The 23,605-nt window shown below is 49.9% G+C and overlaps 1 protein-coding gene across 4 annotated transcripts; it reads left to right on the forward strand.

The window, feature by feature from the left end:
* Positions 1-656: 656 nt before the first annotated feature.
* Positions 657-22,725, forward strand: MAPK15 (mitogen-activated protein kinase 15). Of its 4 annotated transcripts, XM_033156084.1 has the most exons (14): positions 657-762; positions 943-1,041; positions 1,671-1,700; positions 10,892-10,982; positions 12,055-12,185; positions 14,139-14,302; positions 15,456-15,595; positions 16,184-16,241; positions 16,394-16,531; positions 16,695-16,800; positions 18,421-18,685; positions 20,468-20,625; positions 21,329-21,469; positions 22,099-22,725. In XM_033156084.1, the coding sequence occupies exons 1-14, from the start codon at positions 691-693 to the stop codon at positions 22,321-22,323; spliced, it is 1,818 nt and encodes a 605-aa protein (XP_033011975.1). In that variant the 5' UTR covers positions 657-690; the 3' UTR covers positions 22,324-22,725. The 4 variants fall into 4 exon arrangements, with proteins under 4 accessions (XP_033011975.1, XP_033011976.1, XP_033011977.1 ...); XM_033156085.1 differs by lacking the exons at positions 15,456-15,595; positions 16,184-16,241; XM_033156086.1 differs by lacking the exons at positions 18,421-18,685; positions 21,329-21,469; positions 22,099-22,725 and having other exon boundaries at positions 20,468-20,606.
* The last annotated feature ends 880 nt before the right edge of the window (positions 22,726-23,605 follow it).

The following is a 23,605-nucleotide window of genomic DNA, read 5'->3' on the forward strand; positions in this document are numbered from 1 at the left end:
TGTTGCGGTGTCCCGTTGCGCCAGAAGCGGTTCAGTCCTGCTGACCCCATGACCCGGAAAGCTCTCTGCGGACAAATGCAGATTCCATCGGCCTGGAAGCGGAGTTGAGCTCTGCACCCCATAGTCGAATTCGACTGGACATAACCGCCCAGGGGTCCTTTTGTTGTTGTTCAGTCGTTCAGTCGTGTCCGACTCTTCATGACCCCCTGGACCAGAGCACGCCAGGCACACCTATCCTTCACTGCCTCTCGCAGTTTGGCCAAACTCATGTTAGTAGCTTCGAGAACACTGTCCAACCATCCTTTACCTTTACCTTTACCCTATTATGTTCAGGTCTCTGCAGAATGCTGGGGGGGGGGGGAGAGAGTGGTGTTCGCAACCACAACAGTAGACGCTCAGCCGGCATGTCGAGGCTAGAGCAGGGAATAGACCCGGGACAAGAGGATGCCAGCGCGGCTAACGAGCAACGTCAGAGCGGGGGGGGGGAGCGAGAGCTGGAGTCTTGCCGCATCCACAGCGCACGCGCGAAGCGCCCTCGAGGTGCTCCCGCGGCGTCTTGGTGATTGGCGCCCGCGAGGGGTCAGAGGGCGAGGGGGCGGGGAAGGACGCCGCGTCCCGCGCACGCGCTCTCCTGCCTCGGCGTTTCCATGGAAGCCGCAGCCAACGGGCCGCAGAGGCCGCCGGGCGAAGATGAGTGCAGCCGCCGAAGTGGAGGAGCAGGTGGCGCGGCGCTACGAGATCAAGCGGCGCCTCGGCAAGGGGGTGCGTGGGGCGAGGGGGGTCGGGGGGGCTCGCTACCTGGAGGACAAACCCTCCTAAACCGCCGCTTCTCAGCGCGGGCCGAGCCAGGATTGAAGAGGCCAGAGTTTTTCTATTGATTAATTGATGGGGGCGCTGCCCCCTTTGGCCACGCTCCTGACTCCCCCCTCGCTCCCCCCGCAGGCCTACGGGATCGTCTGGAAGGCCGTCGATCGCAAGACGGGCGCCGTCGTGGCCGTCAAGAAAATCTTCGACGCCTTCCGGAACCGGACTGACGCTCAGGTGAAGCCGGGAGACGCCCACAATTGATGGAGGCGCAGCGCGGGTTCGACTAGATGACCCCCGGGTTCCTCCCGGATTCTGTGATTCTTTTAAGTGCAGAGAGAGAAAGAGAGAGGGAGAAACTTATCGCCATACAGATAGGAAGGAGTTTAAGGGAACGGTTGCTTGAGGCTTTGAGGTGGCCAGATGCAGGTGTCGCTCCCTGCAGGTCCTTGTTATGTGTGGCTTCTGCATCCCTTCAAGCACTTTATTTGGGCTGGGAGAGTGGTGTATTTTTGCTGGGAAACAAACCACCCTCTGACCGAAAGTGATCAGAGGGAGTCCAGTAGGGATGGGAATAACAGCTGCTGCAGCGTTTTAGAACTCTTATTAACAATCCCAAGGCTTAAACAATAAATGGCTATACTGTATAATTATTTTTGCAGTTGCTATTGTATATAGAATCATGGTTAGTATTACTAAGTGATAATAATAATCCCCAGCTTGGCGCCTTACACTATAGGATCCAAATATGGCTGCAGGGCATAGAATATGGGGCATTGTGGGACATTGATGTGCTTATTGCATGGCTTTACTGGGACCCTGAGAGGCTACTCCGACCTCAGCCAACGGTATGTGTTTATTTTCAGAGAACCTTCCGGGAGATTATGTTCCTTCAGGTAAGCAAAGACTTCTCTTGCCTTTTGGCCTGCGCTTCTGCTTCTCCCAGAATGCCCTTTTGCCTGCCTGTCACTGGGGGCATCACTGGATTTATGTGGCTACACATGTATTTGTTACTGGGAAATTGGAAGGGGGATGAGAGACTCCCCCCCCCAAAGACAAACAGTCTCCGCTACACAAATTTTCACTCACACAGGTACCACACAGTTATATTTCCCTGCCTTTCACCTGTCAAACCAAATCCTCTAGTGTCGAGAAAATAACAGCAACATAACTGCAAAGGCATTGCGTCTGCAAGGGGAGCTCAGCTCAGTTTGTAGAAGGAGCCTGCGACTCCCGGCTAAGCCCCAGGTCTCCAACAAAGGAAAACAGGGAAAGTGCCAATACCAAATGCAGCAATTCACTGATAAATGTATCTACAGGTAAAACTCGAAAAATTAGAATATCGTGGAAAAGTTCATTTATTTCAGTAATTTATCTTAAAAAGTGGAACTAATATATGAGATAGACTCATGACATGCTAAGCGAGATATGTCAAGCCTTTATTTGTTATAATTGTGGTGATTATGGCGTACAGCTGATGAAAACCCCAAATTCACAATCTCAGAAAATTAGAATATTGTGAAAAGGTGCAGTACTCAATCCATAACATCTGCAAAGGGTTCCTGAGCCTTTAAATGGTCTCTCAGTCTGGTTCAGTAGGAATCACAATCATGGGAAAGGCTGCTGACCTGACAGTTGTGCAGAAAACCATCTTTGAGACCCTCCATAAGGAGGGAAAGCCTCAAAAGGTAATTGCAGAAGAAGTTGGATGTTTCCAAAGTGCTGTATCAAAGCACATTAATGGAAAGTTATGCAGAAGGGGAAAGTGTGGAAGAAAAAGGTGCACAAGCAGCAGGGATGACTGCAGCCTGGAGAGGATTGTCAGGAAAAGACCATTCAAACGTGTTGGGGACTTTCACAAGGAGTGGACTGAGGCTGGAGTTAGTGCATCAAGAGCCACCGCACACAGTCGGATCCTGGAGATGGGCTTCAAATGTCGTATTCCTCTTGTCAAGCCACTCCTGATCAAGAAACAATGTCAGAAGCGTCTTACCTGGGCTAAAGAAAAAAAGAACCGGTCTGTTGCTCAGTGGTCCCAAGTCCTCTTCTCTGATGAGAGCAACTTTTGCATCTCATTTGGAAACCAAGGACCCAGAGTCTGGAGGAAGAATGGGGAGGCACACAATGCCAGATACTTGAAGTCCAGTGTGAAGTTTCCACAGTCTGTGTTGATTTGGGGAGCCATGTCAGCTGCTGGTGTTGGTCCACTTCATTAAGTCCAGGGTCAACGCAGCCGTCTACCAGGAGATTTTGGAGTACTTCATGCCTGCTTCTGCAGACGAGCTTTATGGGGATGCTGACTTCATTTTCCAGCAGGACTTGGCACCTGCCCACACTGCCAAAAGTTTTTTGTTTTTTTTAAAGAATGTATTGGTTTTTACAAAACAAAGAACAATACATCACCTACACAACACAAACACAAACCCAAACCCCACAATCAAACCACAACAAAAACAAAACACACCACAAATTCTTATTCTTGTTTACACACACAAAAAAACTTTTCTTGTTCAATCACTACTTTGTGACTTCCCCCGTTTTCTCCCCTTTGGTTCCAAATCCAATTTACTTTAGTAACTTCTCATCTCTAAAATTAAATCGTTCAAGAATCTAAACTGAACATACTTCTTAAAATCCTATTTTTACTCCAAAATAATCTATCACTTCTTATTTTACATCAAATCTATTCCAGATATTACTTCGTAATACTTAATAATATAACTTCATAACATCACATATTATTTCTTATATCAAATCATATCAAACATCTTCTTTCACTTAGACTGCTGCTAATAAAACAAAAATTCAAATATCTCTTCTCTAGTTCAAAAGCTTAAGATCTTAACACACCGGCTTCAGGGTACCATAACAAACCATCCTAATTTTATCCTTAATATATTTCAGCCTATCCCTTTTCTAACCATTTTCTTACACCAGCTCGGGGCTTCCCCCCAGGTATCCCTCCATCTTACACCCAAACCATTTTCCAGGATGTCCTCTTTTCTTGTAAGTCCACAGATCCAGACGTAGTCTATTACAGTCCTTGCAGGGAGCATCAGGGTACACAGATCATCATTTTCCAGCATCTCCGCTTCAAAATTCCATTTATCTTTTGATTGTAGGCGAATGAATCTTTTCCCCATCATTCCTGGGCCCTCACCCCAGAAATTGGATATAAATTGTCTCTTGATCCTGGGACTCTCACTCCAACAGGACTTTTCATCTCTTCGGAGTTGCGAAAACATTGTACTTTGTTTTTCAATAATCCCCTTTAGCTCCCTGCCAAGGGTCTCTTCCGTTTTAGCCATATTCACAATAGTCTGTTTTGTAGGATATAACTGTCTTGCAACATCCTGGTTCAGCAAAGTTAATTTCTGGTTCAGCAGTTCTAATTTCAAAAAAATAATCCTTTGTTCGTGAGTAAGACCCGAGTCTAAAACCAGCTTGAAAACAAAGCCCAACGTGGTAGAAATGGGCACAGGGTATCAAATTTCAGTATTTGCCATCTTAGTCACAGTACTTTTCCATCTCTATCACACATCTCCGCAGCCATTTTCCCTGGAGTCAGGGCGAAAAGATTGCATTCCATCCATTTTAAAAAGAAATATTCCCACCAAATGTCAAGATAGATCCAATAACAACGTACTCACGGCCAACGGGCTTCATTTATTTTTCTTCTGCCAGGTAGAACGATATCGCTCACCGCGAGCGGCGGCCGTCGCTTTGCCGGTCCGGTTGGGGCATGTCTCCTCAGCCCGGCTCCGTGGTCCCTTCACCCCCGCTCCCCCTTTACAGGGGGAACGAGGGAAGGGTTCGGAGCCATAGCGGGCTCGCCGGAGAGCCCAAGCCGCGGGACGCTCGACCCGCGGCTCAACGGAGCCCCGCTTTGCGGTAGCGGGGCTCCAACCCCCGGGCCGGCCTGGGTCGCCTCGCTGCCGAAGCGACCCACGACCGCCCGCGATGGCGTCCTCGCCGGACGTCCCCCACACTGCCAAAAGTACCAAAACCTGGTTCAATGCCCATGGGATTATTGTGCTTGATTGGCCAACAAACTCACCTGACCTGAACCCCATAGAGAATCTATGGGGCATTGCCAAGAGAAAGATGAGAGACATGAGACTGAGCAATGCAGAAGAGCTGAAGGCCGCTATTGAAGCATCCTGGTCTTCCATAACACCTCAGTAGTGCCACAGGCTGATAACATCCATGCCACGCTGCATTGAGACAGTAATTGATGCAAAAGGGGCCCAAACCAAGTACTGAGTCCATATGCATGCTTCTACTTTTCAGAGGTCCAGTATTGTTCTATTTGCAATCCTTGTTTTGTTGATTTCATTTAATATTCTAATTTTCTGAGATTGTGAATTTGGGGTTTTCATCAGCAGTACGCCATAATCATCACTATCTAAATAACTTTTAACTGATTTAAAAGGGATATGTACAAAAAATGGAAAAAGGGGGAAACCACCAGAGAGGAATTCAAACAAATAGGCAGCACGTGTAGAGACAAAGTCAGAAAAGCTAAAGCACAGAATGAACTCAGGCTTGCTAGAGAGGTTAAAAGCAATAAAAAGGGCTTTTATGGATATGTCCGTAGCAAAAAGGAAGAACAAGGAAACAGTGGGGTCACTTAGAGGAAAAGATGGTGAAATGCGAACAGGGGGCAGAGAAAGGGCAGAACTCCTCAATGCCTTCTTTGCCTCAGTCTTCTCCAAAAAAGAAAACAGTGCCCGACCTGAAGAATATGGAGCAGATGATTCAGCAGGGGAAACACAGCCCAGAATAAGTAAGGAGGTAGTACAAGAATTCTTAGCTAGTTTAGATGTATTCAAGTCTCCAGGGCCAGATGAACTACATCCAAGAGTATTAAAAGAACTGGCAGAGGTGATTTCAGAACCACTGGCAGTAATCTTTGAGAATTCCTGGCGAACAGGCGAAGTCCCAGCAGACTGGAGGAGGGCAAAATGTTGTCCCTATTTTCAAAAAGGGGGAAAGAAAGGACCCAAACAATTACCGCCCAGTCAGCCTGACATCAATACCAGGAAAGATTCTAGAGCAGATCATTAAGCAAACGGTCTGTGAGCACCTAGAAAGGAATGCTGTGATCACTAAAAGTCAGCATGGGTTTCTGAAAAATAAGTCATGTCAGACCAATCTGATCTCATTTTTTGACAGAATTACAAGCCTGGTAGATGAAGGGAATGCTGTGGATATAGCCTATCTTGATTTCAGCAAGGCCTTTGACAAGGTGCCCCATGATATTCTTGTAAAGAAGCTGGTAAAATGTGGGCTAGACAATGCTACCATTCAGTGGATTTGTAACTGGCTGACTGCCCGAACCCAAAGGGTGCTCATCAATGGCTCCTCTTCATCCTGGAGAGAAGTGACTAGTGGGGTGCCACAGGGTTCTGTCTTGGGCCCAGTCTTATTCAACATCAGGATGATGGGCTTGAGGGCATCCGGATCAAGTTTGCAGATGACACCAAATTGGGAGGGGTGGTTAGTACCCCAGAGGACAGGATCACACTTCAAAATGACCTTAACAGATTAGAGAACTGGGCCAAAGCCTGGAGAAGAGAAGGTTAAGGGGTGATATGATAGCCATGTTCAAATATATAAAAGGATGTCATATAGAGGAGGGAGAAAGGTTGTTTTCTGCTGCTCCAGAGAAGCGGACACGGGGCAATGGATTCAAACTACAAGAAAGAAGATTCCACCTAAACATTAGGAAGAACTTCCTGACAGTAAGAGCTGTTCGACAGTGGAATTTGCTGCCAAGGAGTGTGGTGGAGTCTCCTTCTTTGGAGGTCTTTAAGAGGAGGCTTGACAGCCATCTGTCAGGAATGTTTTGATGGTGTTTCCTGCTTGGCAGGGGGTTGGACTGGATGGCCCTTGTGGTCTCTTCCAGCTCTATGATTCTATGATTCTAAGATGAATTTTAACAGGAAGAAATGTAATGTACTACACTTGGGCAAAAAAAATGAAAGGCACAAATACAGGATGGGTGACACCTTGCTTGAGAGCAGTAAATGTGAAAAGGATCTAGGAGTCTTAGTAGACCACAAACTTGACATAAGTCAACAGTGTGATGCAGCAGCTAAAAAAGCCAATGCAATTCTGGGCTGCATCAACAGGAGTATAGCGTCTAGATCAAGGGAAGTAATAGCACCACTATATTCTGCTCTGGTCAGACCTCACCTGGAGTACTGTGTCCAGTTCTGGGCACCACAGTTCAAGAAGGATACTGACAAGCTGGAATGTGTCCAGACGAGGGCAACCAAAATGGTCAAAGGCATGGAAACGATGCCTTATGAGGAACAGCTTACGGAGCTGGGTATGTTTAGCCTGGGGAAGAGAAGGTTAAGGGGTGATATGACAGCCATGTTCAAATATATAAAAGGATGTCATATAGAGGAGGGAGAAAGGTTGTTTTCTGCTGCTCCAGAGAAGTGGACACGGAGCAATGGATTCAAACTACAAGAAAGAAGATTCCACCTAAACATTAGGAAGAACCTCCTGACAGTAAGAGCTGTTCGACAGTGGAATTTGCTGCCAAGGAGTGTGGTGGAGTCTCCTTCTTTGGAGGTCTTTAAGCAGAGTCTTGACAGCCATCTGTCAGGAATGCTTTGATGGTGTTTCCTGCTTGGCAGAGGGTTGGACTGGATGGCCCTTGTGGTCTCTTCCAACTCTATGATTCTATGATCACAATTATAACAAATAAAGGCTTGACATATCTCGCTTTGCATGTCATGAGTCTCTCATATATTAGTTTCATCTTTTAAGTTGAATTACTGAAATAAATGAACTTTTCCATGATATTCTATTTTTTTTTAGTTTCACCTGTATGTACTGACTCAATGGGAAAACTAGATATTCATAAGAAATCACTTGTTGTATCAATCTTCTCGGTACGAATAGCATTTAGGACCCAGGGAAGTAAGGTATAAGGGGAGGAATGAGTGAGCCCACCATAATCCCTGAGATGTACACTCATGTCTGCAGGGCCTTCCAAATGAGTTGACTGGTGATATCCTGCCCCAAGAGTGTCAGACAGAGAGCCATCTCAATCACAGTGCCTACCCACTGCATAGTGGGATGAAGCGGACAAGACAAGGGGGTGTATTTGACTTGACTCAGGGACTAGGGAACTGTAAATACTTTTCTTTGTACTGTGATGGAGTTAGTGTGAAAGGCTATATTTGAGTGACAGGGGCATGCCTGGATCTCAGGTTCTACCTAAGACCACACCTTTTACGTCACATATCTATGATGGTTTGATGCATCCTGAGATGTATTATGGGAAACTTTGGAAAACATTGAAATACTGATGTAACCCATTGATTGGGGCTTCTGGCTGCTTCAACTTTGTGTTAGTGGGAAGTCTTGTTGCAACAATAAAGATCAGGCCTACTGGCTGCTGTTTTGCTTCTATCTCCTGGTTCACGTCTCTTGCTTGTGAACCCGACCTGAACCTTAGGGAGTCAAAGTTAGGCAATTGTGGGGTGCTCCATGGACTCCTTGTTACATATTAGTTTGGCTTCATGCCCCAGGTGGGAGGGAACAAGTGGGATTCTGATGCTTCAACTTCAGTTGCTGCTTTTTTACTGGTGAGAATATGAAGCTGCTTTCTGCTAAGTCAGGCCATTTGTTCATCTAAACCCAGTAGTGCCTGTTCCAACTGGCAGTGACTAGCTAAGTTCCACGGCAGACATTTTTTCCAGCCTGGACCTCTTAACACCCTTTTAACTGGAGGTGCTGGGGATTGAACTCTTGAGAATGCAAAGCAGCTGCTCGGTCTCTTAGCTCAGTCTCTTATCCTTCCCTTTTGGGGGAAGTGGGTGGTGACATCCATATATGTCACATTCCCCCTCCCCACTTTCCTTTTGATTTTTCTTCTCCCCTTCCTTTCTCACATACCCACACAGCAATGAATAACGCCAGGGCACACTTCCCTTCAGTTGTGCTGAATATCTGGCAATTGGGAGAGAGATAATTTGGTGCTAGGAAGCCACATGGGTGCTTCAGTCTGTGTACTGATTCCTTTGCAGTAGCTGCTGAAAAAGCTGCTTGGGGGCAGTAACGAGCATATACAGACTTGTTGCCCCTACTGATAATTTGGTATCTGTATTATCAAGCTTTTCATGCTTTTGAACTAACTTTCATGTTAAACGAGTACAGTACATGATTGACTGAGTTATAATTAAAGCAATATACAATCATAGAATCTTAGAGTTGGAAGGGACCAAAGGGTCATCTAGTCCAACCCCCTGCAATACAGGAACCTCACCTAAAGCATCCATGACAGATGGTCATCCAACCTCTTGTTTAAAAACCTCCAAGGAGGGGAGAGTCCACCACCTCTCTTGGGAGTCTGTTCCACTGCTGAGAAGCTTACTGTCAGAAAGTATTTCCAAATGTTTAGTCAGAATCTCCTTTCTAACTTGAAGCCATTGGTTTGAGTCCTACCCTCCAGAGCAGGAGAAAACAAGCATGCTCCCTCTTCCATGTGACAGCCCTTAAGATATTTGAAGGTGGCTCTCATATCTCTTCTCAGTGTCCTCTTTCCAGGTTAAACATACCCAGCTCCTTCAACTGTTCCTCATAAGGCTTGGCTTCTAGATCCTTGAGCATCTTGGCTGCCCTTCTCCGCACATGTTCCAGCTTGTCAACATCCTTCTTAAATTGTAGTGCCCAGAATTGGACACAGTATTCTCAGTAAGGTGTCTGCAACACACTCTGTTGTAGCTTTTCCCAACTTGATAACCTCCAGGTGTTCATAGAATCATAGAATCATAGAGTTGGAAGAAACCACAAGGGCCATCCAGTCCAACCCCCTCCCAAGCAGGAAACACCATCAAAACATTCCTGACAGATGGCTGTCAAGACTCTGCTTAAAGACCTCCAAAGAAGGAGACTCTACCACACTCCTTGGCAGCAAATTCCACTGTCGAACAGCTCTTACTGTCAGGAAGTTCTTCCTAATGTTTAGGTGGAATCTTCTTTCTTGTAGTTTGAATCCATTGCTCCGTGTCCACTTCTCTGGTTGAGCTTGTTAACTCTAAAAGCTCCAAACCTCTACAGCAGCAGAAAACAACCTTTCTCCCTCCTCTATATGACATCCTTTCATATATTTGAACATGGCTATCATATCACCCCTTAACCTTCTCTTCTCCAGGCTAAACATACGCAGCTCCCTAAGTCAAAACAAAATCGAAAATTCTTTCTAGTAGCACCTTAGAGACCAACTGAGTTTGTTCCTGGTATGAGCTTTCGTGTGCATGCACACTTCTTCGTGTGCATGCACACGAAAGCTCATACCAGGAACAAACTCAGTTGGTCTCTAAGGTGCTACTAGAAAGAATTTTCGATTTTGTTTTGACTATGGCAGACCAACACGGCTACCCACCTGTAACCAGCTCCCTAAGTGTTGTTGGACTCAAACTCCTTTCATCATCCCTGATCGTTGTCCAGGCTGGCTGCTGTGGTTGATGGGAGCTGTAGTTCAACAACATCTGGAGGGCACCAGGTTTGGGAAGACCACATTACAATTGTCAAGCACATTCGCTTTGGCAGAATATTTATTACACCAAAGTTGGGGTTAGAAAACAATCTTGCTGCAGATGAGTAACCAAGACTTGATGAACAAAATAAAATAAAAAATTATTTCCAGTAGCACCTTAGAGACCAACTAAGTTTGTTCTTGGTATGAGCTTTCGTGTGCATGCACACTTCTTCATCTGATGAAGAAGTGTGCATGCACACGAAAGCTCATACCAAGAACAAACTTAGTTGGTCTCTAAGGTGCTACTGGAAATAATTTTTTATTTTATTTTGTTTTGACTATGGCAGACCAACACGGCTACCCACCTGTAACAAGACTTGAGGAGGGCACCTTCTCATGAGTCAGTGCCAGGCTCTTTTTCTGCAGCCGCATGCAGGAAGACGGGTCTTCCTGCATGCAAACAGTGACTCAACCCATAGTCCCAGTGGTGGTTTTCTGTTCAGAGTATGTTGGGCTCTGCCAGCAGGCTCTGTGAAGAGTCCTTAGGAGCAGCTGCCATTGATGGGCAGGTCTTTCTTCCTGCAGGAATTTGGAGAGCATCCAAACATCATCAGACTCTTGAATGTCATCCGAGCTCAGAATGACAAGGACATCTACCTGGTTTTTGAGTCTATGGGTGAGTTTTCCCTGACTGTAACTTAGGCTTCCTTCTTGTGGAGAGGGCCTTGACAGTGAGGAGCAGGAAGCCAGAGTAAAAGTGCATGTTGAGCAGAACATTTTGAGTGCAGGGTAAATGCTACCAAGGGAGGGAAATGGAGAAGGCTGAAAGCAGCTGTCCCGCAGGCTTGTAAACAGGCCACCAAAGCCAAAGGGGCAGATGCCAAAAGGAAGGTCCCCTTTGGGTGGCTCATTTGGGAATAGCGAGGGCAGGGCACTGCCTTCTGTGATCGTGGCATGGAGGAGTCTTTCCTGAGTGGGAGGCAGGCACTGCAGAGTCTGTGCTAAGTGTCTGTGTGCCCAACTCAGTCTCACATTGTGAGTGGGGGCTGAGTGAAGCTGTCGCTCTGGTGAGCACTTCAATCAGTGGCTCTTTGCTACACACATGAATAGCTAGGAAACAGCTATGTCTGGTGCGAGTATAGTAGCAGCATAGTGGGGGGTGTTGGAGTAAACATGGTTAGGGGGCATAAACACCCTGTTACTGGCTATCTGTAAGTTATACCTGGGGTGGGGGGGACCCATGGATGGTTTACAGGGGGTCCTAATGGATGACCTCTCTCAAGGGGGAAGCAGGGGGAGTATGGCCCTGTTGCCACTGTTGGATCTCTCAGTGGCCTTTGATGCCATTGACCACAATACCTCCTGGCATTCCTCCCTGGATTGAGAGCTGGAGGCACTACTTTACAGTGGTTCCACTCCTAGCTGCATGGCTAGTCTAGGAGAGTCACCTTGGGGCATTGTGTGTTTACCTCCCAACACCTTAGCCACAGAGCACTATTTTATCCCCAGTGCTATTTAACACCTTCGTGAGGAAGTTTGGGGCACAGAGTCATCACTACACTAATGACACCCAACTCCATTTTGTTGTTAAATCTGCTCACAGGTTGTCATTCAGAGTCCTGGGTTAAGCGCTGAGATATTTGTGACCCTCTCGGCGGTCTAGCAGAAGGGCCAGGGTTTGTGGCCTTGGGCTGTATGGTCAAGGCAGTGCCAGTCACCCACTGCTTCTCTGCTGTTCCCCATTTCAGAGACCGACTTGCATGCTGTGATCAAGAAGGGAAATTTACTGAAAGATATTCATAAGTGTTACATCCTGTATCAGCTGTTAAAAGCCACCAAATTCATCCACTCAGGAAACGTCATTCATCGGGACCAGAAGGTACATGTCTGGGAAGGACTTGGGCTCCAGCCGTACATGGAATTAAAGGAGAGGGATGGGTGAAATGCTGCAATGGGTGGGCCTCCCTCGTTCCATTTTATCTTTTACAGTGGTGCCTCGCAAGACAAAATTAATTCGTTCCGCAAGTCTTTTCGTTTTGCGGAAATTTCGTCTTGCGAAGCACAGTTTCCCATAGGAATGCATTGAAATTTAATTAATGCGTTCCTATGGGGGGGGGAGTCGGGGCTTGTTGCCGGCCGCAGTCAGGGAGAAGCTGAGGCAGCAACTGGGCCTGGCTGGGCCCAGCCAGAGCCTCCTGCGGCCTGCCACTTGCTCTCCCCCTCACCCTTGCCGCTCGCCGCTCGCTCTCCCCTGCCGCTCGCCGCTCGCTCTCCCCCCCCAACCCGGCTTCCTCCCGATGCCGCCGCCGCTCACTCACCTGCTCTCCCCCCCCCCCACTCCCGGCTTCCGACGCCGCTCACTCACCCGCTCTCCCCCACACACCCGGCTTCCTCCCGACGCCAATGCTGCTCACTCACCCGCTCTCCCCCCCCACGCCCGGCTTCCTCCCGACGCCAACGCTGCTCACTCACCCGCTCTCCCCCCGCTCTCACTCACCCGCTCTCCCCCCCCACGCCCGGCTTCCTCCCGACGCCAACGCTGCTCACTCACCCGCTCTCCCCCCGCTCTCACTCACCCGCTCTCCCCCCCCCACGCCCGGCTTCCTCCCGATGCCGCTCACTCACCCGCTCTCCCCCCCCACGCCCGCTCTCCCCCCACTCTCACTCACCCGCTCTCCCCCCACACACACCCGGCTTCCTCCCGACGCCAACGCTGCTCACTCACCCGCTCTCCGGCTTCCTCCCGACACCGCTGCCGCTGCCGCTCACTCACCCACTCTCCCCCCCCACGCCCGCTCTCTCCCCCGCTCTCACTCCCCCGCTCTCCGGCTTCCTCCCGCCGCCGCCATTCACTCACCCACTCTTGCGCGTGCACACTCCGTCACTAGGCTCCCGCCACCGCTGCGGAAGCGGCAGCGGGGGCCCAGCCACGGAGTGCACATGCGCGACATTTTGCACATGCGCACTCTGTCTGGGCCGGCGCTGCCGCTTTCGCAGTGACTTTGCGAGCCTGCCGGGTAAAAAGGCAGCTTGTGGGCAGCTGCCGACCGTGCGCAGCAGGCCCACAAGCGCCTTTCACTCAGAGGGCTCGCAACGTCGCTGCGGAAGCAGCAGCCTAGCGACGGAGTGCGCACGCGCGAGAGTGGGTGAGTGAGCGTCGTCGGGAGGAAGCCGGAGAGCAGGTGAATGAGAGTGAGGGGGAGAGCAGGTGAGTGAGCGGCGGCGGCAGCGTCGGGAGGAAGCCGGGTGTGTGTGGGGAGAGCGGGTGAGTGAGCGGCGGCGGCATCGGGAGGAAGCCGGGAGTGGGGGGGGGAGAGAGGGTGAGTGAACGGCGTCGTCCGGAGGAAGCCGGGTGTGTGGGGGGGAGAGCGAGCGGCGAGCGGCAAGGGCGAGGGGGAGAGCAAATGGCGAGCTGGGAGGGTGAGCGGGGAGGGTTCTGCTTAACAACAACAGTGGTACCGCGCAAGACGAATGCATCGTCTTGCGAAGCACGGCCATAGGGAAATTTGTCTTGCGAAACAACTTAAAAATCACAAAACCCTTTCGTCTTGCGAGTTTTTCGTCTTGCGAGGCATTCGTCTTGCGGGGTACCACTGTATTACATTATTACAGCTTCCAAACAGCTCAGGATTCATACTTAGTTCTTTCTTTGCCTGTCACGTTGGTTGGTTTGAGAGAGAGTAACTGGCTCTGGATCACCCAGTGCACTTCCTGGGCAAACAGGGTTTGAACTTGGGTGTCCCTGTTTGTAACCTAGGACTCTAACCACCACACAGACAGGATGGCTCTTTCTTTTGTTCTTTCACTCCCCTGATACCTTTTCCACATGCAGCCTTCAAACATCCTGCTGGATGCAGACTGCTTTGTCAAGTTGTGTGACTTTGGACTGGCCCGTTCCCTGTGTCAGATCCACCAGGATCACGACAGCCCTGCCCTGACGGAGTATGTTGCTACTCGCTGGTACCGGGCCCCTGAGATTCTGCTTTCCTCTCACAGGTAAGGAGGGTGCCTCCAGGAGCCTCAGAGAGGCTGAGGAGCTTGAGGCTGTGCAGGGACTGGGGTGGTGCCTGGAGGCAGTGATAGGCTGGCAGGCTGGCTGAGGGCCAACAGATAGAAGCTGAATCTTGGCAAGGCAGTGGGGGTGGGGGGTCCTGTGTCAGGGAGTTGGGGAGCCAGCCGGTTCTCGATGGAGCTGCCCACTCCTGAAGTAGCGTGGTCTCTTGGCAGTCCTCCTTGATCTGGATTTGCCACCATTGCTCCTCCCTGGGTTGAGCTGCCTTTGCCACACTCTGGTGACCCCTCAGCTGGACTCTTGTCATGCGCTGGGTGCAATGTGCTGTTGCTGGCTTCGAAGGTGGCATGCCAATCCAGAGCCGTGGCACCTCCCCTTGGGGAGCTGAGCTGGCTGCCTACTTGCTGTTGGCTCCACATGAGTGTGCTAGTCCCAAAGCAAGAGGACCCAAGTCCCTAGAAGTCAGTCTGTTCTCACGTTTGCCCAGCCAGGCCTTGCAGTTGGTGGGGGAGGCCATTCAGATGCCCCATCAATGGGTGTGGCTTGGTGCCCATTGGTGGTGGACCAGGCCTTCTCTGCAGTGCCCTGACCAGAGGAACTCCCTCGTGGAGATGGTGACACACACACCCGCCTCCCATCTGTCAGAAGGTGAATGAAAATGCTCTTCTTCACACCAGCTTTGGGGTGAGGACTGTGGAAGGAACATTACAAATGAAAGTGCAGCTGAACTGTTTTAATTCTTGAACAGTTTTACTGCTTTTGATATTGTATGTCACTTCATGATCTTTTGTGCTTTGCCCTGATGAAAGGTAGTCTAGAAAAACAATGAAATACATTTCTTCTTCTGGGGGCACCACAGATGATGGCGCTGGCATTGGGGTGCCAATCCCAAGGGGCACTGGCAGGTCCAGATCAAGCCCCAAAGTATCTCTTGTTTGCCTGAAGTGAGCAACTTTTTGCCAGTCCACGAACTCCAGGGAATAGAGTGATGTGAAAGAAAGAAAGGGAAAGGAAGAAAGCAGGATCAAGCACATCTTCAGGGCTTCAGGTCTGGATATCTGTGCTGAGGGACGCCTGGAGCCCCATGGGTGTCTGACACTTGAGGCCCAACATGGATATCTTCTTCCTTGCTTGCAGCTACACGAAGGGTGTGGACATGTGGAGCCTGGGCTGCATCTTGGGCGAGATGCTCCTGGGGAAGCCTCTCTTCCCTGGCACATCCACAGTAAACCAACTAGAGCAGATCCTGCGTGTTGTTCCTGCTCCCACCCCAGAAGGTGAGAAGGTTTTGCGGAGGAAGAGAGCCAGCTCAAGGAAAGGGGGACCTTTGGAAGTTCTGTGGGTGCTGCAGAGAGTGTGGCAAAGGGGTGGAAAGGTGCCCAGCCCCCTTTCCAGCTGCAGCTACAGAACTATACTTTTAAGGCAGCACCAAAAGAACTGAGCTCCATGTGGGACTGCCCTTGGGGCTGCTGGTGCAGAATGTGACGGCTAGACTGCTGATGGAGAGATCTGGTTGAGAACATGTGACACCCTTGTTAAGAGCTGCACTGGCTGCCCATCTGCTACCCAGACAGATTCAGGGTCCCTGAAGTACTTGGGTCCAGAGTGCCTCAGGCATCACCTGAACCCTTATAACTCAGCTCAATCACTGAGTTGGTGAGGCTAATTTTACAACATCTGTGTCATTGGCCCAGTCCTGAGGGGCTGGTTGACTCCCAGGGCCCACCTCTGCAGCCATGCCTCCTGCTGCTGCAGTGTATGTGTGTGTTCCGCTGGGAAGGAGGAAGAGAGAGAGCAGAGGACGGGTGAGCTGAAGCGCCTGCCTCCCGTCCTGGTGAGGTTGACTGCCTGCCTTGCTGTTGCAGATGTGGCTGCCTTCCACTCCGACTACAGAGCCTCCATTGTTAGCCGACTGAGCTGCCAGTGAGTGTCTTGTCCTTCCCTCCCATTCTGGGGGTGCTTGAGCAGCCAGTTACTCATGGTCCCGCTGAGGACACGCCCTCCAGGGCTGGGTGGGATGGTCTGTATGTTGCTTGCAGGTGGGGAGCTACTGTGTGCCTTTTCTGCAACTGCAGGCCACAGGTGGCTTTTGAGGAGCTTCTGCCCACCTCCACCCCCACCCAAGCCCTGGACCTTCTGAAACGGCTCCTGGTATTCAACCCTGAGAAGCGACTGACGGTGGAAGAGGCATTGGAGCACCCCTACATGCGGCGGTGAGTGTCTTGAGGACTGGGTTGCAGTGGAGGCATCTTGGCCTGTGCTGGGTGGGAAGTTGCCCATCTTCTGAAGGGTCAGACAGACATGCTTGGCCAAGAGCCAGCGTCTCTCCTTGGTGCCAGCCAAAGGATCTTGTCTCACTCCATGTGCTCTTGGCAGGTTCCACTGCCCCAGCAAAGAGCCTGCTCTTGACTACAGTGTGGTCCTCCCCCTGGATGATGATGTGCAGCTCTCTGTGGCTGAGTATCGCAATAAGCTCTATGAGGTAAGACTCCTTGCGCACCCCTAAGACTGAATGAGCTGCTGGCGCCCTTGACCCGTGGTCCAAAGGGACTTGGGAGGGTAACTTCTGTGCATGCCAACATTGTACCTGGCTTTCCTGGCATGCGCAGCCTCTGCTGAGTCTCCAGCAGAAAGGAATTCCAAGGGTTGAGGGGCAACCACTGAGAAGGCCTCCTGCAGGTCCGCCTTGGTGCTTAGCTCCAGCAGGTCAGAGGGCGGAAATGAGCCTAGGGCACTTGGGGCCTTGCCCTAAGGCAGCTTCCTGTCTTCTTCCTGGACCTTTGTGGTTGAGATGAAGCATGCACCAGACCTTTTCCTCCTCTTGCTTAAACCTGCTTGAAATGGTCTTTTCCTGCCACAAGTTTCTTCTGCTCAAAGAAGACCATCTCTAGGATGTACAGTCTGCTGTTAGAGTGGGAAGTGAAGGATGAAACAACCAAAGAAGTAATGATAAAGTGGGCGAAGGACTTTGGCCATACAATTCAACTGGAAAGCAGGGAAAGGTTGTGGAAGGTTGATATGAACTTAACAGCCTGTTACATGATAAAAGAGAACATGATGAAGAAGTTCTACTGTTGGTATCTCACCCCGGGAAAAACTGGCTAAGATTTATAAAAATTAATCAAATCTATGCTTGAGATATAAGAGGGAGGTGGGAACTTTTTACCATATATTATGGGGATGTAAAATAGTAAAACAATTCTGGAATGAGGTATATGAGGAGCTGAAAAAATTATTTAAGATTTCATTTACCAAAAAGCCAGAGGATTTTTTTTGTTAGGCCTAATATCTAATTACATCCCCAGAGATAAGAAAAATGTATTCCTTTATGCAACTGCAGCAGCCAGAATACTGATCACAAGGAATTGGAAGGGGGGGGGGGGAAATCCCATCATTATTAGAATGGCAAAACAAACTGTGAGAGTTTGTAGAAATGGCAAAATTGATGGCAATTATTAGGGGCCACTCAAATCAGAGAATAATCAAAGAGTAGGATGGTGTGAAGGAATAGATGAAAAAATATTGTTCCGGAATTGAAATATTAATAGATAATGGGTAAAACATGCAGGGATAAGCAAGAAAAGAACAATAGAATTAATTGAATAATTAATTATTAAACTATAACAACACAAGGTGAAAGAAGTAAAATACTGAGATCACACATGGGTGAAGGGGAGTGAGGGACATGTAGGAATCTATAATATTATTTATAATACAAATTTTCTAACTGCTTTGTATTTACATATAGCAAAAGGAAGCCTAGAGTAATTATGTATATTTTAATTTAGGTAATCTATGTAATAGGCTTATGTTAGAATACAAATATGGATTTTGAATTTGATGCTTGTACTTTGTTTCTTTTTGGTTTTGAAATAAAAATAAAAAAGTTTCTTCTGCTCAATATTCCTAGCATCACATGAGTTGGGAGAAATCCAGGTCATCTAAGCTGACCCCTCTCTGCTCAGTGGAATGGTTGCCTGTCCTCTCCTTAAATATTTCCACCGCCAATGCATTTATGTACCTGCTATTCAGCGAAAGAAAGTTCTTAACTGCTCTTGCCATACTAGTGATTTGAAACCTGATCAGATCTTCTTCTTTGCAGATGATCTTGGAAAGGAAGGCCAGGAACCGCCACCCTCAGAAGCATCAGCAGCCCCAAAATGAGAACCTCCAGCCCAGTCCCCCTCTCAAAACGCGCTGTGAGGCACAAGGGGTGTCACCGCCCCTCCCATCAAGGGGCTCCCCCCATTTGTTGGCACCTTGCGAAGCTTCCCAGCAGAAGGTGAAGGAGACCAGGAGCCTTGGCCGCCTCAGGCCAGGGATCACACACACCCTGTGCAGTCCCATCACCCACATGACCAGCCACGGTAGGTGTCCCTTTGCAACGTGCCTTTGGCTGGGGTGAGTGGGAAGGACACAGTGCCCCAGAGCACCTTCCTCCGGCTTGTGAGACTGGCCAGCCTCTTGTGAGATCACTGAGAGAGGCGGGTGGAGAGGTGGAGGACTTGGAGGCTCCAGCCATCCCCAGCCAGCTTCCACCATGATTTTGTGCTTGAAAAGCCTCCAGCCCCTGGGTTTCTGTGAGCCCAGGAAATAGAGGAGGGCAGCTGAGCGGTGTCCCAGGACTCCCACTAGTCAAAGGCTATTGAGGGAGGAATTTGTCACACGTTGTCATACGTGTGTCATACTTGTGGAGGAAAACCTTAACCATGTTGCAGAGTTCCCAAAATAGAACAGAAGTAGAAGCTTTACTTCTACTTCATTCAGCAGAGCTTTACTTGTGCTGAAGGCAAACGTAGCATAATGGTTATCAAATCCAATACAATCGGGATTGGCTCAGTCCATACAAAATCCAGTTGCAGCATTTATAGACTTAACTCATAATAAGACTAAACCTTAGCACTAAGCATCCTATGTACAGAAACAGAAAACACACCAGAAGGAAGAGAGAGAGAAGAGAAAAGAAGAGTAAAACCCAGGCTCCTCTGGCCTATATTTATAGTCAGCATGACCTTAATTGGAAGAGAACTAATTCAAAGCAGCTGTACTCAGCTTCTCTGAAGGCATAACCCAAACAATCATTAACCCTTCTGCCTCTGCTTCTCTCACATAGAGAAGCTTCTAGTAGCTTCTAGAATTAATCAGAATAGAAAAGAATAGATAAGATCAATACATTCTGCACTAAAAAATGCAAACTGGGCCAGGAAAGGCTCATTGGAAGGAGGAGACCAGGAGCAGAGGGTGCCTGGGTGGGTGGGTGCGTGCGCGTGCGTGCGTGCGTGTGCAAAAGGAACATTTGCAGCTCAGGAAGCCTTGCCCTTGTCCTGTCTTGACATCTCTAGTGCCAGGAGAAGCTTGGGGTGGGCGTTCTGGCAGGACAGGCTGTGATGAGTTTATTGGCAGGCTTTATCTCGTCCTTTTATTCTGCTTAGTGTAATAATTGTGTGTATGTTAAAGTTAAAGGTAAAGGGACCCCTGACCACCAGGTCCAGTCGTGTCCGACTCTGGGGTTGCGGTGCTCATCTCGCTCTATAGGCTGAGGGAGCCGGCGTTTGTCCGTAGACAGCTTCCGGGTCATGTGGCCAGCATGAAAAAGCCACTTCTGGTGAACCAGAGCAGCGCATGGAAACGCCGTTTACCTTCCCACTGGAGCAGTCCCTATTTATCTACTTGCACTTTGACGTGCTTTCGAACTGCTAGGTGGGCAGGAGCTGGGACCGAGCTACGGGAGCTCACCCCGTGGCAGGGTTTTGAACCGCCGACCTTCTGATCAGCAAGCCCTAGACTCTGTGGTTTAACCCACAGCGCCACTTGTGTATGTTAGCAGAGTACAAATTTTAAAAGTGAAGATTTAAAAATAATGCTATAGGGATTTCCCCACTGGCTTGGCTTTCTGGGTTGCCTGATCTGCCTTACAAAGGTTTTGGGGTTCCTGCCAGCCCAGGAAGGACCTTTGCTCAGGCTTGCGGAGAATAAGTGGCTTGGATGCCATTGTCCTTTGCCAAAATAGCATAGGTAGTGCCCAGTGGAGAACCAAGAGAGGAGCCTCCCCCAGCCCTCAGTGGGTCATTCCAGTCTGCCTGGGGTACTGAGCCTCCTCTGTGGCCTTTTCCTTCCTGGGTGTTGTGATTCAGGCTCTCTCATTTCAGCACATAGCCTGGCTCCCAGCAACATGGTCAGGAATCGCTCTGCACCACTCCTGCAGCAGCCGGCTGCTCCCCTCAGCCAGAAAGTGGGGAAGCATGCTCTCACCATACTAGCCAGCAGCCCACCCCCTGCAGCAGCTCCTCAGACTACCCATGGCGTGAGTAACTTGGTTGTTGTCTTCCTCTTCTTCCCATGCACAGCCCCTTCAGAGCAGGCGGCCAGCTGGCTGGCTGCAGGAGCCACACACAAAGCAGCTCTCCAGCAACACTGATGCTCCAGCTGCTGCAGAATGATCCCACCTACCTGCCTCCCTCCCTCCCCCTCTGCCTCTTGGGCTCACTGCCTCCTAACTGCCAATCCGCTTCTCCAAAGCCCTTCTGCTCCATCCAGGTCTGTGGCTTTGGAATTTGCCCTTGAAATCTTCTTCCCTGAGTTGCAATGGCAGCTGTGGCCAGCTCCGGGCTGAGGACAGCCCATTTCCTTCCTGCAGGTAGATTGGGGCTCCCTCCTGGGGACTGGCTCTGGTGCTCCAACCGCAATGCCTCCCCTTGGAAGGAAGACCCAAGTCGGGAGAGGATGCAGCTTGGATGCGTCAGGAAACCCTCCTTGGAGTAGCCCCTTGGCAACTTGCTCACTTGTGCTTCTGCCCCAGCACACAGCCCCACCTGCAACATGGGGGTCATGAAGCATCTCTGCCTTGTGGCAGGAGGGTGTATGGATGGCAAGGGGCAGCCTGATCCTTTCTCAATGATGGCCGTCGTCTTGGGAAATCCCCTTCCAGTTGCTGCAGCTGTTTTGCTTCCCCCTTCTCTATCTTGAGTCAGACAGGGTTCAGACTCTGCTTTGCTTTGCTTCACCAGATTCCCAAAGGCCTGGAGGTGGGGAGAAGCCAGGCAGCCTCCTTCCCCAGGCCCCTTTCACTGTGTGCTCAAGCCCAGGAGGCGGCTCTTCACCACCACCTGATGAGGAAGGAGGGCTCCCCTGGGAAGGCGGCTGCTGGCCTGGTGAGTGAAATGGTGCCTCTTTCATCCCCCGCCCCCAACATTGGTTCCTGGCTTGGGGTCCTTATGTGAAAGGAGCCACTAGACCAGGAGCTCAACCAGCCAGGTGGGCTGCAGATGGAGTGGGCATTCAGGGTGGGCTGTAGGTGGGTCTGGGGAAAGACTGCAAGTTGATTCCTGATGGCTTCTAAGGCTGGGAGAGCATTGTGCAAACCAGGCAGGGGTGAGGAACAGAAGAAGGCAGACCATGCTCCTCTACGTGGGGAGGCTGGGTTGCGATGGACTAGGTTTCTCTGGTCTGGCAGGAAGGCAGAGGAGGGAAGCAGCCAGCTGGCGAAGGGAGGGAGGGAGGGAAGGCAGCAACTGGTTTGACGGGTCTGGGACTACAGCCGTGATCTGGCTGCAGCTAACTCCTCTGAGACTGGGCTGCTTATAAGGTACAGCTGTCTGGCCAGCCCCAGCTCTCCTGTCCAAGACTGGCCAAGAAGCAAAGGGGCTGAGTCTTGGGAGCTGCCGGGTTCAGCTCAGACCTTTTCAGTTGTCCCACATGGTGTGTTGAGGGATCCTCCCCCTCCCACCAAGTTCCTGCTCCCGTCTGCAGTGTCCCCACAGCTCTCCTGTCTCTTTTGCAGAATCCAGGGAGCTCCGAGGTCCACAGCAGGGAAGCTCGCTCATTTCTTAAGCCCAGTAAGAAGATGTTCCGGGCTACAGCAAATGTGGGAATGGCTGGGGACCCAAAGGCCTGTCTGGGCAGTTACTCCCAGTCCTATGGGACTATCTGCAAGTCTGCTCTTCAGAGTCTACCTGTATCAGACACTTGCCAGCAGATGACAGACCACAACACCCAGCAGCTTTGACCTTCCTAGCCCAGCCTTGCCTGCTCCCAAACTGCAGAGCCAATCCTGCAACTGCCCAGGGCCTGAAAGGTGGATGGAGGGAAGACAGGCAACCGCCTACCCTGCCACTCAGGACAGTTGAGCAGGGTGCACTTGCTGTGGCACAGTCTCTGCTCCCCTGACTAGGACCTGCTTCAATTCACCATTTGAAGCCCTGGGTGTAAAACCACTCTGGGAACCACCAGAGACAGAGAACGTGCTGGGTGAGACCCCTGACCCACCTCCCTGTGTGCCTTTTGGGGTCTTGGGCCACATGCCAACGCCTTTCTGCACGCTCCTCTCTGTGCCCATGGCTACATCCTGTGGACTTATCCTTGTAAGGGTTTTAAATAAAAGGAGTCTTTTTAAAACATTTTAAAATAATCCATGAGAAAGGACTCTTTCTTGGTTATCTGCTGTAGAGGGAAGTGAATGGAATAAATAGAATACTTTTTATTTCTTCTCTAAGGTCTGAACGGCTGGAGCCGCCCCCCACCCGCCTGCAGCATTTCTGGGTGTTGCAGCAACTGGATTCTGAACTGTTTGAGTGTGTGCAGAGGGATAATGTCGGGGGGGGGGGGTGCCCCAATAGTGAACCACAAATTTCCCAAAGGAAATCAATTACTCCTCAACTGTTAGTAGTGTCATTACACTGAACTTTCTTTTTATTTGTTAGCTGTTTGGTTATTATTTTAATAGAAAAGCAAGGCACAATTAATTCAACTAAACTGAGTGTGCTCAAAGTGTTTTGCACACTCATGGGATGGGGACAGACTGGCATCTGGGTGTTACCTCTCCCCCCACCCCAGGTCTTCTTAAGCCCAGGCTGAGCCAGATGCCACTGCCTTGCTCCCAGCCCCCTGACTAACCCAGGCGCTTCTACTGCTTGGGGCTGAGGCCAGGCTCTTTAGGAAACTTGGGGGGCTGTCAAGATGAGACCTGGAAGGGTTTTGACCTGGCCCCTTTAGGCTGCAATCCTACAGCACACTTCTGTGCACATTTGGACCTGCATTTAAGAAGAGAGGCCTTGGCGTGTGCTATCAGAAGTAAGCCTATGTTTGGGAGTACGCACACTTACACACTGACACTACTGAGTCAAAGCTGTCTCTAAAAATCCTTTCCCTAACCAGACTATGCGTCCATCAATGTGTCACCAAGGAGACAGAGGCTGGGAAAGTGACATTTTAAAATATATTTCTATGTCACACTTTAGCACAAAAATTCCCAATGCAACTTACAACAAGAACAAAACAGTAAGAACAAA

Source organism: Lacerta agilis, chromosome 7 (assembly GCF_009819535.1).
Source record: "Lacerta agilis isolate rLacAgi1 chromosome 7, rLacAgi1.pri, whole genome shotgun sequence".
In the NCBI taxonomy this organism is placed as follows: Eukaryota; Metazoa; Chordata; class Lepidosauria; order Squamata; family Lacertidae; genus Lacerta; species Lacerta agilis.